Here is a 20,123-nt window from a genome sequence, read left to right as displayed (position 1 = left end):
GTGGCCTTTATGGAAGAGTGGGCAGAAAAAAGCCTTTACTTACACACAAAATTTGTAAGACTCATTTTGAGTTTGCCAAAATACATGTGAGACACTCCCAAAATGTATGGAGGAAGGTGCAGTAGTCACATAAGGGCAAAATTGAACTTTTTGGCCATCAGGGCAAACACTAAGCCTGGCACCAAACCGACAAAGCTCGTCACCCCAAGTACACCATCTCCACAATGAAGCATGGTCGTGGTAGCATTATGCTGTAGTTATGTTGAGGGGAAGATGGATGGTGCAAAATACAGGGATTTTCTGGAGAAAAACCTGTTTCAGTCTGCCAGTGATTTGAGATTGGGACCGAAGTTCACTTTCCAGCAAGACAATGATCCAAAGCATAGTGCTAAAACAACACTCAAGTGGCTTAAATGGAAACATGTAAATGTGTTGGAGTGACCTAGTCAAAGCACAAGGCCTTAACCCAATTAAGACTCTGTGGTCATACTTTAAGATTGCTGTTTAACAGAGGCAACCATCTAACATGAAGGAGCTGGAGCAGTATAGCCTTGAGGATTGGAAAAAAATCCCAGTGGCAAGATGTGGAGAGCTTATAGAGACTTAGCCAAAATCGACTTGCAGCTTTAATTGCTGCAAAAGGAGGCTCTACAATGTACTGACTTTTGGGAGGTGAATAGTTTTGCACATCGAAGTTTCCAGTTATTTTGTCCTATTCGTTGTTTGCTTCACAATAAAAAGAAAACCAAATGTTCACAGTTGTAAGTATGTTCTTTACATGAACTGATGCAAACCCTCAGTATTACAGTGAAACTCCAAGTTATGAGATAACAAAATATGAAAAATTTCAAGGGGATGAATACTTTCACAAGCCTCTGTGAGTGTGTGTGTGTACATATTGATGACCAATCTTTAAGAAAAGTCATCAATATCAGATCAGCAGCAGTCCAACACCAAGTAACCACCACCAGTCAGCTGTTATAGGTATTATCCATAGAATATGAGCTGTTCTGCAGTAGTCAGCAGTAACCACTATACACTAAATAGAGCTGGGCTGTGCAACTCCATTCATTGTGTTTACATTAAGCTGAATCCGGATTTTCTAACAGCAGATTGGTGGGTTACTATGTGTCAAACACCATCAATCTGATATTGCAAACCTATTTTAAGGATATGCCATCAACATCTTGTGACTGGATAACCTCTTTAATTTTTAATGTCAGCAATCCTGTAGACAACATTAGGGACATGATCTCCAAACACCATCATGCACTATATAGATATATAAAATCTGATATTGATGAACTTTCCTTTGGAGAGGTTATCAATAACTTATGTCTGTACCCTTTAATTGTGACATTTAATTTGACAATCAAGTTTGAAATTATTTGAACCGAAGAATCCATAACTGTGCTAAAGTACCAAAGGATAGCGGAATCTCATTGCCTCTAGGATTTGTTCACATGCTGCATAAATCCACATTTTTGCCACTAGTTAAAAAATGCTGTCCTTAACAGTACCGGCAAAGTTAATTAGATTTCTGAAATCTCAGAATTTGTTCCTTGCAAATTTGAACCATCAAAGCGTTTTTTTCATATCTGCAGCATGTCAATTCTTTCAGCATTTTTCACCAAATCAAATACCGTAAATGTGGTAAAAACAAACAAAGAAAAAAAAAATCACATAAAAAATGTCACTTTTTTCCTGCAACACTGATTTTTAGTGCAGAAAAATCTGCAGCACGTAATGTACAAATGAACATACCCTAAAACCTTGTGAGGCTGGAGCTCCATTTTGATTTGCATTTGTGATAAGGATCAGTTTTAGCGCACTGCCCTTTCTATGATATGTTGCTGTACGTGTATAAGAACATAAGAAATATATAACCGATAAGGCATTCTATATTGCTTTGGTTCCATATGAATTTCATTATGGAAATGATTGTTCCTTATAACTTCTATGTGCTTTGCTCTATATAAGTTGTTTATCCTTCTATTAGAAAACACACGCACATTGAAGGAAATGGATTTTGAATAGAAAAAACAGTGCTCAAATAATAGCTTTATACACTGTGTTCCAAATTATTATGCACAAAGAGTTTAGGAGTGATAAGGTTAGAATTATTTTGTTTGTCATTTAAACTCATTGATGGTGATGTGTGTCAGGGCTCTTTATATCACTGAAAGCAATTGCAGATACCTGTGCAAATTAGTTTGGCAGGTGTGTCCAAATAAAGGCAAGACTACTTAAGTAGGTTGTTCCACATTATTAAGCAGCCTACATTTTTGGCCAAAATGGGAAAGAAAAAGGATGTGTTGGCTGCTGAGAAGCAACAAATTGTGGAGTATTTAGGTCAAGGCATGACTACAATAAACATTGCCAAGACACTTTATCGTGATCATCGCACAATCAAGAAGTATGTAGCTGATTCCCAGCACACACGTGTGCATGCTGATAAGGAAAAATTGAGGACTCTTTCCAACAAGCAATTGCGTAAGGTTAAAAGAGCAGCTGCAAAAATGCCTCGTCATAGCAGCAGACAAGTTTGTGAAGCTGCTGGTGCCTCCAACGTCCCCAGAACAACAAGATGCAGGGTCCTTCAGAGGTTTGCAGCTGTGCGTAAGCCATCCTGTCCACCACCTCTATCCACTGCACACAAGCAGAAACGGCTCCAGTGGGCCAAACGATACATGAAGACTGACTTCCAAACTGCTTTGTTCACCGATGAGTGCCGTGCAATGCTCGATGGTCCAGATGGATGGAGTGGAGGATGGCTGGTTGATGGCACCCCATGAAAACACAGCTAAGGCGCCAACAAGGAGGAGGTGGAGTAATGTTTTGGGCTGGAATCATGGGGAGAGAGATAGTTGGACCCTTTATGATCCTTGAAGGGGTAAAGATGAACTCCATAATCTTTGTGGAGTTTCTAAAACAACACTTCCTGCCATGGTTCAAGAGGAAGAACCGTGCTTTCTGCAGCAAGATCATTTTCATGCAAGATAATGCACCGTCTCATGCTGCAAAAAACACATCTGCATCTCTGGCTGCTATGGGCATAAAAGAGGACAAACTTATGGTGTGGCCACCATCTTCCCCTGACCTCAACCCCATGGAGAACCTCTGGAGCATCATCAAAAGGAGTGTCTATGATGGCGGGAGGCAGTTCACATCCAAGCAACAGCTCTGGGAGGGTATTCTGTCCACATGCAAAACAATTGAAGCAGAAACCATCCAAAAACTGACAAATTCAATGGACGCGAGAGTTCAGAAGCTTCTTTCGAACAAGGGGTCCTATGTGCAAATGTAACATCACCTAGAATGAAGTTTTCACTTGAAAACTGTTTGATTTCATTTTGTAATAAGCTGATAATGCATATAACTTCACAATTTACCATTTTTTTGTTCAAAATAAAAAAAAAAGTTGAAAACTCTGCTGTGCATAATAATTTGGAACATGCATTTTGAGTGTTTATTTTTTTATAAAGATACTGTCTTCATAGGCAGTTTGTTCCAAAACATTGCAATTATACTTGAATAGTAGATGACTGGAAAATAACAATGACTGCAATTCAGATAGGTAATTTAGAGAAAATATGAGGAAATATTATTTGCATAATAATTTGGGACACAGTGTAGATATCTATTATTCAGGTCTCCATTAACTTCAAATGTATCTGATGGAGAATGCTATGATTTTTCTTACACAGATTATAAAATGGGGAAGTGTATATGAGCCTATAGCCTAACAACTAGTGATGAGCGAATAGTGAAATATTTGGATTCGGGAAAATCGGCACAAATAATTTCTAATATCCATGTATTCGTACTGAATAATGAAACCAATGCAAGTCAATGGGAAAGCCAAACATTTTTCTGCTGGACCCAACATACGGTCTGGGGGTAAGAGAAAAATGCAGAAATTGATGGGAAAGTGCTAAAACTAAATGGGAACAGCATGGAGAAGATGCCTGCATGCCTTTCTGACTCCCGTATGATATCTGGGAATAATTTTGTCAGACTATTGTGCCGGCTTAACAGATTTATAAGAAGACCTACCAAACCAAACCTAATTTTTTTTTAAAGGGAAAAATGCTAAGAAACATTTTTTCCTTCATAATTACATATATATAACACAAAATAAAAAATATATATACATCCCCTTTAGCATATGTTCACACGGAGTGTTTTGGCTTTAGTTTTTCCTTTTACATTTGGGAGGTACCTCCCTCATTCAAAATTGTTAGTTAGATAGTGGAATACATGTTCCCCATCACTTTACAATGCCAGCTAAAACATGCCCATTTGAATTTTGGGCTTCGCCCACCACCACCATCACAACCATTGCCATGTCATTATGAGGTCCTCGCTTGACATTTTCAGAGGGCCAGCAGGTGTGTGAAATCAGAGTTTGGTAAGGGCCCTCAGGTGGTCCTGTATCATACATTTGGGAGAGCTCTCACTCCTACATTTGGGAGGTCCCTCCCTCATTCAAAATTGTTAGCTAGATAGTGGAAAACATAGTCTCAATCACTTTAAATTGGCAGCTAAAATATGCCTATTTGAATTTTGGGCATCACCTGGCACCACCACCACCATGTCCACCGCCATGTCATTATACGGCCCTCACTTGACATTTTCAGAGGGCCAGCAGGTGCCATGAAACCTGAGTTGTGTGAGCTCCACAGTTCATATTGGTCACCGAATCCCAATTTAGCCACTGTCATAGCGGGTGAAGCCACTGTAAGGTGACTATAATACAGGAGTTGGGGAAGATATATGCTCAATGTCAATAATTGAATTTTACCAGACACCAAAATAATTAGAATGAAATTCTGAATACAGTGTATGCAAGTGAGGGCCTGTATTGTGCTCAGTCTGTCAGGCCTGAAACCCATGTCAGGGACATGTACAAGCCTCATTTTACTTGGAAACAGCCTCCTCAAGGGAATTAGACAGGAGTGCTATTGACCAATCTACTCAAACCTATGCACATCTTCTGGAAACTACCCAACCAGGCAGGATTTATCTTTTGCATGGTTTTGAGCAACAATGGAGTAATTACAGGATATGTCACAGAGAGTGACGAGGTCTGTGGAGTGTATTACTCAGGCAGTGTTACAGAGCTCAGGTAAAGGAGTTAGTGTGGCAATGACCATGGTCAAATATTTGTAAGGCTGCGGCCTGCATAGGTCTGTAGAGCGTATTAAGCCAGTCTCTTTGACCTTCTTAAAATGTACAGAGACTGGCCAATACCTCACCAACATTTTTTTTTACCAAAATGTATAAGATTTAAGGTAAGCCACAGTTTAATAAAGAATCACAAGTCTCTTAGTAGCCTGGAAAAGCCAGCAATGGTCTTTGTCCAGTGAATATGCGCTATCTAATTAACGATTTGGGTAGAGACATATATGCTGACACGGGTCAACTGAACGCTGCATTGCGACAGTGAACTGGACATGACTATTGTGTCTGTGAAACTGCAGCTTGTGGGCAAAAGGAATTAGCGCCTCCTTTCTGGACAGCAGATTGGGAAGGAAGTAACACAGGGGAAGGGCCATGGGTTAAACCCTCAGATACAGATTTTGTACCCAGGCATTCCACCCACCTACTGGGGTGCTGCGTATATGAACAGTTTATGGCGTATGCTAACAGAGGTATTATGTTGAATTTCCCTTTATAAAGGGATATGTGGGTAAGATTTTTGAACTAGAAACATATATAAAGAGCATGTTTCATTACATTACTCATATTATTATTCTGTGTAAATCTGAAACTTGAAGAAGTTTGTGGAGCATATTAATGCATTGATGTTCTACAATGTCCAAGTGCAGACTAAAAAATAAACATCAAGCTCCCAGATGCACGTTTAAAGAGTCTGTGAGAAGGCCAACACAATAAAAAAATGTGATAGTAGAATATATAGAGATTGACAGTGGAAATTTGATAATTGCACAATGTACAAAGGTTTGCAAAAATTACCCAAGTGGTCTGTATCATACAAGCTGAAATAGACTGTGATGGGAAGCTCACGATTTATTTTGCAGTTATTAAAATTGCTAGAGATAGGAAGTGCAAGTTTCACCATTGCACAATGTACAAAGGTTTACAAATTTAAAAACATTACCCACGTGTGGTAAACATATATGGCCACTAAGTACTTGTAGCAGAAGCAGGAGGAGTAGGATGTGATTTCCAGAACAAAATGAATTTGGATAGTAAAGGACAGACTTTAAGACAACGACCAAAAATAATATTTGGGTTGCTGTTATCCATAGGGCTTACAAAGTCAGAGGAAATCCAACCCTTGTTCAATTTTAGAAGAGTTAGCCTGTCTGCATTTTCCATTGACAGGCATGTGCACCTATCCATTGTGATTGCACTGGCCGAACTAAAAACCTGCTCAAACAACACACTTGCAGCAGAGCATGGCAGCACCTCCAAGGCGTACAAGGAGAGGTCGGGCCAACTGTGGAGCCTGGACAACCAATAGTTAAAGGGCACTGAAGAATCAGGAAAGCTGCTGGTATGATCACTTAAGAATTCCTTCACCATCTTGATCAACTTCTCCATCCTTGTCATAATCCCTCCTTGTCATGAAGCTGGGATTTGTGAGTTCCCTCTGTAGCGCAGATTAAAAACTCCTCCTGTTCCTTGTCATTACCCAATGTGGCCTGAGAATATTGTGTGAGGCTGAGCTGTGTGGTATCAGCCACTGTAAAATCTTGCTCCATAGCCACCTGCTCGGCATTTAAAGTTTCCTCTTTGAGATTCTGCAGCGAACATTTTAATAGACAGAGCAGCGGGATGGTTGCGCTGATAATAGCGTCATCAGTAGGGTTGAGCGAAACGGGTCGGCAATTTTCAGAAGTCGCCGACTTTTGGCAAAGTCGGGTTTCATGAAACCCGACCCGACCCCTGTGTGGGGTCGGCCATGAAGTCGGCGATCTTCTGAATCTGGAATCGGAATTCCGATACCGATTCCCGATATGTTTAAGATATCGGGAATTGGTATCGGAATTCAGATTTAAGTGTAAAATAAAGAATTAAAATAAAAAATATCGCTATACTTACCCTCTGACGGGCCCTGGTACTAACCGGGAACCTTCCTTCCTTAGAATCAGCCTTCCAGGACCTCGCGGTGACGTCGCGGTGACGTCGCGGTGACGTCGCGGTGACGTCGCGGCTTGTGATTGGTGCGCGGCCACCCATGTGACCGTGACGTCACCGGAGGTCCTGGAAGGGCTGATTCTTAGGAAGGAAGGCTGCCGGAACGACGCAGGGCGTGTCCGAGAGTGAGTATATACCTAATAGGTATATACTCACCCTCGGCTTCGTTCCGGCAGCCTTCCTTCCTAAGAATCAGCCCTTCCAGGACCTCCGGTGACGTCACGGTCACATGGGCAGCCGCGCACCAATCACAAGCCGCGACGTCACCGCGAGGTCCTGGAAGGCTGATTCTAAGGAAGGAAGGTTCCCGGTTAGTACCAGGGCCCGTCAGAGTGTAAGTATAGCGATATTTTTTATTTTAATTCTTTATTTTACACTTTAATATGGATCCCAGGGCCTGAAGGAGAGTTTCCACTCCTTCAGACCCTGGGAACCATTGGAAACCCAATGCACTGCATTGGGTTTCAAGTTTCGGCCGACCCCGACCCCGACTTTTTTATAGGATCGGCCGATTTCACTCGACCCGACTTTTGAAAAAGTCGGGTTTCGTGAAACCCGACCCGATCCTATAAAAGTAAAGGTCGCTCAACCCTAGTCATCAGTGCTCACCATCTTGGTGCAGCGCTCAAAGTTTTGAAGAACCTCACATATGTCGGCGATCCACATCCTCTCAGCAGTTGATATGTGTGGGGGCTGAGAGTTACTCTTACGGGCATTGAGAAGCTGGAATTCAGACACTGCTCTGTGCTGCTCACTAAGCCTTTCCAACATATGAAAGGTTGAATTCCAGCATGTGGGCAGGTCACAAATCATTCGGTGACAAGGCAAATTAAAGTGGTGCTGCAGCACCTGAGATATCTTTCAGAAATGGTCGCTGACATGGTGTACCTTAGCAAGTAGGTCCGGAAAGTCAGGATATGTTTTTAAAAACCGCTGAACAACCAAGTTCAGCATGTGGGCCATACTTGGAACATGTACCAGCTTGCCGAGCTTTAAAGCTCCAAGTTTTGCCCATTATCGCATACAACCAGACCTGGTTGGAGGTTCGGGGGGGAGAGCCACTGATCAGTCTGGGCTTTTATCCCTTTCAACAGCTCTGCTGGGTTGTGAGCTTTATCACCTAAACAGATGAGCTTCAGCAGTTAGTGCTGCCGCTTCACCAAGAAGTGCTGCAGAGCTCCCAGTTGGGGATCAATAGGAAGTCTACTTCAGCTGAGGATGAGCAGGAAGAGGAGAGACAGGAACTGGAATAAGAGGACACTGAAACTCTAATGGAAGTTGGGCCCACTATACTTGGTGTGGGTAAGATGTGTGATGTTCCAGCCTCTGACTCTTTCCCAGACTCCACCAAGTTCACCCAGTATACCATCAGGGAAATGTATAGTCCATGTCCACAGGAACTTGTCCATGTGTCTGTGGTTAGGGGGACCTTCCTTGTGTCTGTGTTGGCCAGAGCACAGCTGATATTGTGTAGCATGTGCTTATGTAATGCGGGGACGGCACACCGGGAGAAATAGTGGCAGCTGTAAATCGAGTACCGTGGGGCTGCCGCCGACAAGAGGTCACAGAAAGACTCAATTTCCACAAGCCAAAACGGCAACACATTCAGGGTTAGCAATCTGGCAATGTGGGTATATAGCGTTTGGGCCTGTGGGTGGCAGGGTGTATATTTCTGCTTCCTGTGAAATATCTGGGGCATTGACAACTGAACGCTGCGCTGGGACAACGAACTGGACGTGGCTGCTGACTGTTTGGTCTGTGCAATCGCAGGTTGTGGGCAGGAGGCATCAGCGCCTGCTTCCAGCACAGGCCATAACACAGGGGAAGGGGTAGTGGTTTTACCCTCAGACACAGATTTTTTACCCAGGTCTTCTGGCCACCTACTGGGGTGCTTGGCTGCCATGTGCTTCTGCATGCTGGTGGTGCTCAGGTTGGCAGTCTTCTTGCCTCTTCTCAGCTTGGTATAGCAGATCCTGCAAATTACAGTTGTTTTGCCTGAAGGAATTTCAGAAAAAAACTGCCATATAGGGAAATAACGTACCCTTGGCCTGTTATCTAGCTAAATGGGGAGGTTCTGTTTAACAGCTGACCAAATTCTCCCTCTGGTCAAACCACTACTTCTTCTTGCCTGTTTTCGTGCTATGGTTCCATCCCTCTCTGCACCACTATGCTTGCTAGGTGTGCCACCGTGCCAGGTTGGATCAGAAACTTCATCATCGACAATGTCACCTTCCAATTCGTCAATCTGATCCACCTTATGAGTTGCGATTTTTTGTTGCCCTGATCACAGCTGTGCATCAAGATTATCATTCACCTCTGCAGTCAATATTTGATCTACCCGAACTTGGCTTTCTCCTGGCTGTGAGTGCTCAAATGTTTGGGTATTACTGCACTCCACCTCCTCATGACCCTGCCTGAACAATTACAAGGGAACATAAATAGTTCCTCGGAGTGGCTAACGTTGAGGTCATATGTCTCCTGGGATTCTTGATGTGGGAGCTTGGAGGACCAGGTTGAGGATTCAAAGCCCAGCCTCCTGTATATTGAGACTGGACCGTGTAGATGACTTGGTGGTGCTGCTTGTCAACAACACATTGGAGCCTTTGTCTGACATTCAACCCATAACATCCTTGCACTTGTCTGGGTTTGACAGTGGTGTAGCACGCAGACTGAATTTTGACAGGAAGCTAGAACAAGAAACAGTCACCTTCTGATCTGTCACACGGCCTTGGCAGGCACCACCTCATCCACGTCCCTTAACGTCACCCTTTCTCATATTAAATGCATTATGCTTATGAATAAAAACATTTCCTGGCTTTATTTTTCACAAGTTTCCTCACAGAGGTGTTATGTACAAATTCCCTGTATCTAGCAATGGATGGGCTTTTTTTTCTGATATCTGCTTTATTACACATGGCAATAGCAGACTCTGGAAAATTCCAGATAGTCATGTTTGCATATCTCATCAGGCTTTGCAGAAGTCGCACAACTGCTTGATAAAGATATGCTATTTATTTAACCAATAGCTGAGTATTTTTTTTATATTGACTTTATGACACACTCCAAAAGCATAGCCAGGAAAATTATTGTTAATACTGATGTTTCGGCATCTCTGCAGGCTTTGCCCAGCCGCACAATTGCTAGATAAATATACGCTATTTATTTGACCAATGAAAAATATTTTTTTTATATATCGCCTTTATGACACATGCCAACAGCAGACTCAGGTAAATTACTGGGACTCAGGTAAATTACTGGTAAATAGTGACATTTGCATATCTCTACAGGCTTGCACCAGTCACACAACTGCTATTTAAATATACTCTATTTCTTTAACCAATAGAATTTTTTTATATCGCCTTTATGACATACGCCAACAGCAAGGGAATTTATTGGCACTGGTAAATAGTGACGTTTGCATATCTCTGGATGCTTTGCGCAAGTTGCACAACTGCTAGATAAATATACGGTATTTATTTAACCAATATAATTTTTTTACATCACTTTTATGACTCATGCCAACAGCAAACTCAGGGAAAATACTGGTAAAGAGTGACATTTGTGTATCTCAGCAGGTTTTGCACAAGTTGCACAACTGCTACATAAATATTAGCTATTTCAGCAAAAGGCATGGAATATTATTTAGCAAATAGCTTTTAAAAATTATGTTTAGTATATGCTGGCACTAAGGAATATTATTTAGCTGTAAAAAAAGCAGTCTAGTAAATGCTGGTATGCAGGAATATTATGTAGCTCCAAAAATTTTGTTTAGTATATGCTGGTACTGAGTAATATTATGTGGCTCTAAAAAGAGCTGTTTTGTATCTTATGGTGCTGGATGAAACCCTGCCTCTCTTCCTATTCCCACAGTCTGCCCTACGCTATACAACACAATGCAAACTAGAAGAGATCTGCAGCATGTACTTGCAATGATAACACTCAGGTGCTTGCCTTTCCCTCTCCTTCATATTAAATCTCTCCCTACATTATCTGCACCTAACAGAGAACTAATCTTCACACTCAGTAGCTCTTAAAAGAGCTTTTTGTAATCACAAACTCTCCCTATACCTATTACCCAAAGACAATGGTTTCTGCAGCAGCACATCCAGGCTGTGATGGTGGCGTGGGATTTGCTGTACCACCAGGTTGAGGATGTGAGCCATGCAAGGCATGTGTGTGAGGTTTACCTGGCAAAGGGCCACCATCAGGTTTGCAACGTTATCGCACATGGCCTTACCTGGCTCCAAGTTTAATGTAGACAGCTATTGCTCAAACTCGACATGGATAGCTGTATGTCTGCGATCTCCAAGGCATATTAATTTAAACACTGCCTGATTGCGGTGAGCCTTGGTGAAGTCGATCCTTTGAGCCCAAGATCCAGGTGGGTACATGGGCCACGGGTGTCGAGCAGCAAGTTGGTGAGTAGAGGTACTGGAAACTGTAGGTAGACAGGTGGAGTGCAAAAAATCAAAGGCAGGCAGAGGACCTCAGGAAATTGCAGGCTAGTAGAGGAAGTCAGGAAAATGCAGTCAAGAGAGGTCCAGAAGACTTGGGAACAGGTAGTCGATAGACCTCCGGTGTCACCAGAAACCGCAGACAAATAGGTGAAGACATTAGAAGCTGGTGGTCTACAGGAGACATCCTACAGCTCACAGCCAGGTTGCTGTGCACACACAAACTGCAAGTTTAGTCTCAATATCAAGCTCGTGTTTGTCTTTGAAACCCTTAAATGGGCATAGGCATGGAAACATGCCAGGCCACCTGCAAAGCCAAACATGGAGTAAAAGAGAGTTTAATAGACCAAGGCAGATGGAGCCTTGGTCTATTAACCAGGGATTACTGTGTAACAATGAGGAACATACATTATTAGTAACCAGGGATTACTGTGTAACAATGAGGAACATACATTATTAGTTTATGGGGACAAGTTTATGGGGTCAGCAGATGTAATTACTGTAAAAGGAATTTGGAAAAATTATTATTATATAGGGCCAATTGTTGAACATGATTACTGTATGGGCTAAACGGGGTGCAATATTACTGTATGTGGACCAGAATAGAGGACAATATTACTCCTTATTGAGGGACATTAATAATATTCTTGACTGTAGCCATTACAATATTAATTTATAAAGCCACAAATTGGGACATTCTAACTTCATTAAAGTATAAAAGGTGGACATCATTACTGCATGGGGCAGAATTTGTATACATTAACATTGTATTGTTGTTAGGCTATGTTCACATTTGCGTTGTGCGCCGCTGCGTCGGCGACGCAACGCACGACGCAAACAAAAACGCAACAAAACGCACGCTAAAACGCTGCGTTTTGCGACGCATGCGTCCTTTTTCGCCGAAAGTTGGGCGCAAAAAAAATGCAACTTGCTGCGTTCTCTGCGCCCAACGCTTGCGGCCAAAGAAACGCATGCGTCGCAAAACGCAGCACAACGCATGTCCATGCGCCCCCATGTTAAATATAGGGGCGCATGACGCTGCGGCGCCGAACACTAATGTGAACGTAGACTTACTGGGAAAGGGCATTATTGTTGTATTTCAGCACAAAAAAAGACATTACTATTGTATGGGGGAATAAAAAGTAATTTTATCATTGTATAGGGGCCACAAAAGGGGACATATGCATTAATATTGTTTAGGAGGCACAGTGGGGGGCATTTCTACTATAAGGGTATGTTTCCACGGTCAGAAATGGCTCAGTATTTGCTCAGGATTTTACACAGGTAAAATCTGCATCTGAGGTCACTGGCAGGTCACCTGCATTTTTTATGCATTTTTTTTTCCTTTTTTATGCTGATTTTCATGCGTTTTTTTCATGCGGATTTGTATGTGTTTTGTAAGCTAAATAAAGATATACAAAAAAAAGAATTGTGATGTAATTTCCTTGCCCAACCTCTTCTTTTACATACTCAATTGAATAATGCTTGCACACAGATAGATAGATAGATGATAGATAATAGATAGATAGATCTATCTATAGCTATATCTATGTATCTGTCTATTGCTATATCTATCTATTATCTATCTATCTATCTATCTATCTATCTATCTATCTATAGATAAATCTATTTATAGATAGGTAGATATAGCTATAGATAGATAGATACATCCATAGATAGATAGATATATCTATAGATAGATAGCTAGATATATCTATAGATAATATCAAGCCCGATGTTTAGTAATAAACATAATAAAATGGTACATAAAGAGTTATGCCGGGATCACACATGCGAGAAACTCAGACAAGTCTCTCATCGTAATACCCGGCACTGCCACCAGCACTCGTGAGCGGAGCGTGTGGCTGCATGTATTTCTATGCAGCCGCACTCTCCTCTCTCGAGTGACAGCTGCAGTGCCGGATATTAAGATGCGAGACTCATCCGAGTTTCTTGCCTGTGTGATCCCGGCCTTAAATAAAGACACACACACACGAAATCTGCATTAGGCCAGGGTCACACTTGCAAGAAACTCGCATGAGTCTCGCATCTCAATACCCGTCACACAGGACAGGATGCATGTAATTCTATGCAGTTGAACGCTCTGGTTTCAATGCCGGCGACAATGCCGGGTACTGAGGTGCAAGACTTGTGCGAGTTTCTTGCAAGTGTCATCCCGGCCTTAAATACAATATCTGGTTAATTTTTCTTTTTTTAAATGGCGTGGGCTCCCGCGCAATTTTCTACACCAGACAGGGAAAGCCAGCGACTGGGGGCCGATGTTTATAGCCTGGGAAGCGGGTAATACCCATGGATCTTCCCAGGCTTTGAATATCAGCCCGCAGCTGTATACTTAGCATTTACTGGCTATTAATATAGGGGGACCCCCCAAAAAAATTACGTGGAGTCCCCCAATAATTAATAGCTAGAAAAGGCTATGCAGACAGCTGCGGGCTGATATTCATAGCCTAGGAAGGGGCCATGGATATTGGCCACCCCTGGCTACAAACACCAGCTCACAGCCGCCCCAGAAGTGGTGCATCTCTAAGATGCACCAATTCCGGCGCTTAACCTCTCTTCCCACTGCCTTGTAGCGGTAGAATATGGGGTAATAAGGGGTTAATGTCACCTTTGTAAGGTTACATTAAGCTGGCTTAGTAATGGAGAGGTGTCAATAAGACACCTATCCATTACTAATCCTATAGTTTGTAAAGGGTTAAATAAACACACACACATGCAGAATGAAGTATTTTAATGAAATAAAACACCACACATTTTTCCCATTTTATTATACTGGTGATCCATGCGACGCCATCGATCTCCTGAAAAAAAAATAAACAAACACAAATACTCCCTGGACCAATGCAGTCCTTAATAACGAGTGTCCCACGACGATCTCCAGCGATCACCTACACTCTAGTTCTCGCAGTCAGCTGACCGTGAGAACTAGCTAGGATGACCTGAGATGACCTCTGGTCACGTGCACGGCAGTTCCCGTGGTAAGCTAAGTTATCGCAAGAACTCCAGTGGATGCAGACTTCTGGTGGTGTGACAGGTAAGACCTTATTAAAATTAGTAGACATTCATATTTAGCTGCGTTTTCGCAGTTATTACACATGTGACTAATCATTAGATGTGGTTTTACTGCATCTAATGATAGTCTATGGGAAATTTTATTTATCCGCAGCCTTCCGGCTCCAATTTGTGCGACCTGTCTGAGATGTAAGTTTACATTAATTCCACTTTAATTATTGATTACACTGGTATCCAGTGATTTTGGTGCCAATGATGTCTGAACGGTTTTATTTTAAGTTTACGGTGCTGACTAAGTACCGTATATGACAGTGGTTTTGCCAGATTGGCTCTAGTTTCTGAGATATTTAATAGCTAATTCATTAATTTTTTACAGCAGAATTCTGGCTTCAAAAAGTCGCTTTTCTAGCATTGTAAGCCTACAAATTGAAATATTAAATAATTACATGAGATATTTCATTACCTAACACACTGCTAAAGAGTCAAAAGTCAGACCAAAAGACAAAAAGCTATTGCATTGTTATCACAGGTCGCATTGAGGAATAATTTTCATGAATGAATTATCTCAAAACCTAGAACCAAATCAGCAAAAGTAATGGGATTATTGAATTCAGCATCCTCAAAATACCCTTAAACCATTCAAAAAACCTTGGCACCTGAAAAAAAAGTGTCTTGTAGACCTGTGTTATTAAATTTCCACTGTTTCTCAGATGTCTATTTTGTATCTTCTAGATGTGTCAGTTATATTGAACAACCCTTGAGTGTATGGTATATATGGTAAGTATAACTGGAGTCATCTAACCTCATCTGTCTTTATTCACCTGTTTTGGAGCTACGGAATGCTCATACCCTCGTTTACAAATGCCACCAAAAAAAGCTTTCTAGTGTGGAATAGTGGCAGGATTTGTTTGTGTTGAATGCCCATTTAATTGATATATTACCAATTAGAGCACACATAAAGTTTTCATAAATTCTATAAAAATATATATATGCTTATAGTACACATAAAGTAAGGAATTGTTAAAGGGATTTCCCTCTATGTTGATATTTTTTCTGCTCTTCACTAAATAGTGTACAGAGCTGTGCTGTTCTCCTCCATACCCTATTTACACCATTAACCACTACAACTCATTGGGGGTGATTGGTGGAGGTGCAGGGTGTCAGACTGTACTGTACGTGTTTTTCACGGACCCATAGACTTGCATTGGCCATTATCATCTGTGCTGCTGAAAAAAGCCACAGACGTGCATAGCAGTATAGCTTATAATGGGTACGTGAGGTATCAGTGGAAAAAATGGATACCATACATACTGCAAACAGTCATGTGAAGAGGACTTAAGGTGCATGTAAATGTGTTTAATAGCGTCTTTAGATACTCTATAAATGACAGACTCTGCAGATTGTGGTTACTGACAGATATTTATTGCTACTGTAGAAGGTTGGCTCACTTAGCTGCTCCCAAAGATTAGACACAGGAACAGGTTTGGTTACAGTCTCTGGGTGGTTTATTGCATCATAAACCAATAAACACAAACTAGTAGCAGAAAAACAGTCTTTCTGGCTCAAATGAAAGTAAAAAGTCTATATACAGGCTTTTCTAGTATGGCTCCCGCCTTCTGGGACAACACATATGGCAGCTCTTGCAGGAGCTTCATTCTGGAGCATTCCTTCCTCCAAATCAAAGACAGAGAAAAATAAAACTGGCTGGACATTTGTCACCCTACAGCCACATCCTGGAGGTGGAGATAAGGCGGGTAGGCATCCCGCCCATCTCTGACCTACCCACTATTAAAGCCAGACCCATATAGCGACTGGATTGTTCTCAGCACATATCATGCATTAGAGTCTGTGCAATGTTGGCATTGTCCACTGTGGCTTGGAGATTGGCTCACAGGCAAGGGGTGTCCATTGATTCTCGGTCTCACCAAGGTTTGAGCAAGTTCCCATGATAGACTTGTAACGGCTTTCTTCGACCTGGCTGTGGACCGTGTAATTAACTTTGGCCAGTTTTTCCACCACCTCGCATGGGTCTTGCCACTTGACTAGGAACTTACTCTCCACGGTGGGGATAATCACTAGCACGCGTTCCCCGGGCTAGAACTGCCTCAGCCTCACTGATTGGTTATACACCCTTGCCTGGGCCTCCTGTAGCTGGTCGACATGTTCGCTAATGCTTAGGTGTGACCTTACATTGGCTTCCCAGGTTTCCTTGGAAATGTCCAGGAGCTCTCACGGATGTTGATAAGTTATTGATCAGTGGGGGTCTGACTACTGTGACTCCCACCAATAGGCAGAACAGGTAATTTTTCTCTGACAGCACCTTTAATCAGAATGGAATTGCCATGTGCATGCCAAAATGCTACGTCAAACATTTTCTATGGTGCTAGCAGAAAAAGCAGAGCGCAGTGCTCTGCAACCCTATGAGGAATGAAAGGGGCAGCAGTCGAGAATGTTAATTGCCATTCCATTTTAGCTGAGATAAAGGTTCCTCATTCTGCTAATCAGTGTGGGTCCAAGCAGTCTAACCCCCACCGATCAATAAGTTATGTGGTAACAACCTGCTTTCACTAGTTAGCCTCTTTAATCACATCTGACAAAATACTGCATGCACGCCAACAATATTGAAAATGTAACTGTTTCCTTTGTTGCGAGGCAGAACATTCTCTTATGGGGTAGCACAGTGGCTCAGTGGATAGCACTGCAGCCTTGCAACGCTAGAGTCCTTGGTTCAAATCACACCAAGGACAACATCTGCAAGAAGTTTGTGTGTTCTCCCCATGTTTACATGGGTTTCCTCCGGGTACTCCAGTTTCCTCCCATATTCCAAAGACATTATGATTATTATTATACATTTTTTAGTGCCATTTATTCTATGGCGCTTCACATGTGAATACGGGGCAAATATGTAATAGCGTGCAGGGTTGAGTATGTCACCACGGAACAGACAGACCAACTGTTGAGGGGAATTTATTAACAGGAGTAAGATTCTCCTCGCAGGGAGTAAACAGGGGGTTAATCTAGATAAATCAAACAGTAAAGAGTTAAGCGGAATCAAAAGGGTTAACGAGTGTTTTTGTAACTTATGAGTCAAGGGAGGTCCTGACTGGAGGGTCCTAATTCCAACGTGGGTACAGTCACCAGCAGCGCTTGAGATCCTGAAGTCTCTCCTCTGTCTCCGGGGAACTGGAGACTCCGGGGTTAAGTCTTTTGCAGTCATTTCTTCCAGTGAAGCTGAAAGCAGGAAGTAACACAGCCTCTCTGCTGCAAGTCTCTGTATATCAGGCTGGCAGGCTTTCTGCAGTAGCAATGCTACACACACACTGAGCAGTTTACTTGTCACACTCAGGGGTCCTGGCTTGTCACTGCGGTCACTGGGGCTGTGCGCTCAGGTCACTGTCAAGGGATACGTCTTCTCTGATTATGGAGGCTTCCAAGTCCACACTCTCACATCCAGCCTCCTCTACGGCTGGTATCTCAGCCTCAGTGCCCTCACGGGGAGCACTCTCTTTCGGGGAGCGCGGTGCTGCAGCCTGCTCTCTGTCTGGTGCGCTGTCCCCTCTGTCTCACGCGCTCTGCTCTCCCGCTCTTTTTTGACCACACACCCCTCTCTTCCTCTCTTCCCCCAGCAGCCACATGGTCCCTTCTGTCCAGGGCAGAAAGTCTTCCCCCCGACAACCCAGCTGTCTGACTAAGTGGTTCCAGGTGAGGAGCAGGGAAAGCAACCTCCTTACAAATATAGACAAATACATTAAACATGAGCAAAAAACAAGGCACACAGGTACATAAGGAGGGAGGACCCTGCCCGCGAGGGCTCACAGTCTGCAAGGGAAGGGTGAGGAGACACTAGGAGAGGATAGAGCTGGTTGTGTGGCAGTTCAGTAGGTTGAGGATCACTGCAGGCTGTAGGCTTGTCAGAAGAGGTGAGTCTTCAGGTTCTTTTTGAAGGTTTCTGAGACTGATGTGTTGGGGTAGGGAGTTCCAGAGTGTGGGGGAAGAATGGGAGAAGTCTTGGATGCAGTTGTGGGAAGAAGAGATGAGAGGGGAGTAGAGAAGGATGTCTTGAGAGGATTGGAGGTTGCGTGTAGGTAGGTACCGGGAGACCATGTCACAGATGTATGGAGGAGATAGGTTGTGGATGGCTTTGTATGTCATTGTGAGGGTTTTGAACTGGAGTCTCTGGGCAATAGGAAGCCAGTGAAGGGCTTGGCAAGGGGGAGAGGCTGGGGAATAGCGGGGAGACAGGTAGATTAGACAGGCGGCAGAGTGTAAGATGGATTGGAGTGGTGCCAGAGTGCTAGAGAGGAGTCCAGAGAGTAGGAGGTTGCAGTAGTCAAGGCGGGAGATGATAAAGGGCATGCACTAGTGTTTTTGTGGTGTCGCGGTCAAGGAATGCGCGGATCTGGGAAATATTTTTGAGTTTGAGACGGCAGGAGGAGGCAAGGGCTTGGATATGTGGCTTGAAAGAGAAGGCAGAGTCAAGGATCACCCCGAGGCACCGGGCGCGTGGGACTGGGGAAAGTGAGCAGCCATTGACATTGATGGATTGGTCTGGTGGAGGGGTAGAGTGAGATGGGGAAAGATGATGAATTCTGTTTTGTCCACATTCAGTTTTAGAAAGCAATATGATAGGGATTATAGGGAATGTAGATTGTGAGCCCCATTGGGGATAGCGATGATAATGTGTGCAAACTGTAAAGTGCTGCAGAATATTTTAGCGCTATATAAATATAAAGATTATTATTATTATGTCTCCAATTGAGTCTTAAAGTCTAGCTTTTGTCAGTGATAAATACTTATCTATATTGACAGAGAAAATAACATTCATTCAGTCATAGTGGATGTCACCTTGTCATTGGCACAGTTCTTAGTATGAAAGTCAGCTGGATTTTTACAGTCTTAATTTACCAATTACCATAGATGCCTGTGAGTTCAACAGTGTTTCATTTGCTAGATAAGTCTTGGCCGCCAGAAGAACTTCTAGTGGGTCCAGGCTTGGACACAGAAATAGTCCCAATCGTCAGGAACCAGCTGCGATTTTTGGAGCAAAAAATATATTCACTCTTTTATCTATGGGTTGGCAATAATCTTATTAGATTTTATTGATATTTTGCATGTTAAAACATCTAGGATTAAGGTGCACGTTATATTATGGTTAGAAGTCCTCTATAAATTACAGTCTGTTTCTTTGCATTGTTAGGCCTCATTCAGACCTCAATGAATTAAGTATGTGTTCTTTCTGTGTTTTTTGCTGATAGAACACATACCCATTATAGTCTAGAGAGCCCACTTGATGTCCATATTTTTGCAAACCAAGTGGTCAGTGAATAAAAATGGAGACATGTTCATTTTTTGGGATTTGGATGTTTCGCCCCCAGCAGTTCGCCCCCAGCAGTTCACCCAGGATGTTTGTACACCTTTTCATTCATGAATTCCCATCCGTCATAATGTGCAGGGGCAAAATGTCCCTGG

The 20,123-nt window shown here is 42.7% G+C and overlaps 1 protein-coding gene across 1 annotated transcript in view; it reads left to right on the top strand.

Moving 5' to 3' along the window:
- The window catches only part of TMEM207 (transmembrane protein 207), a 66,365-nt gene that overhangs the window by 7,123 nt on the left and 39,119 nt on the right, over positions 1 to 20,123 (top strand). The window contains exons 3-4 of the mRNA XM_077281734.1: positions 14,809 to 14,843; positions 15,387 to 15,431. Of these exons, the coding sequence (XP_077137849.1) occupies positions 14,809 to 14,843; positions 15,387 to 15,431 (80 nt within the window). The remainder of the gene's footprint in view (positions 1 to 14,808; positions 14,844 to 15,386; positions 15,432 to 20,123) is intronic.

This window comes from Ranitomeya variabilis, chromosome 2 (genome assembly GCF_051348905.1).
Source record: "Ranitomeya variabilis isolate aRanVar5 chromosome 2, aRanVar5.hap1, whole genome shotgun sequence".
Taxonomy (NCBI): Eukaryota; Metazoa; Chordata; class Amphibia; order Anura; family Dendrobatidae; genus Ranitomeya; species Ranitomeya variabilis.
Note: the sequence above shows the minus strand (reverse complement) of the source record. Positions and strands in the feature narration are given on the sequence as shown.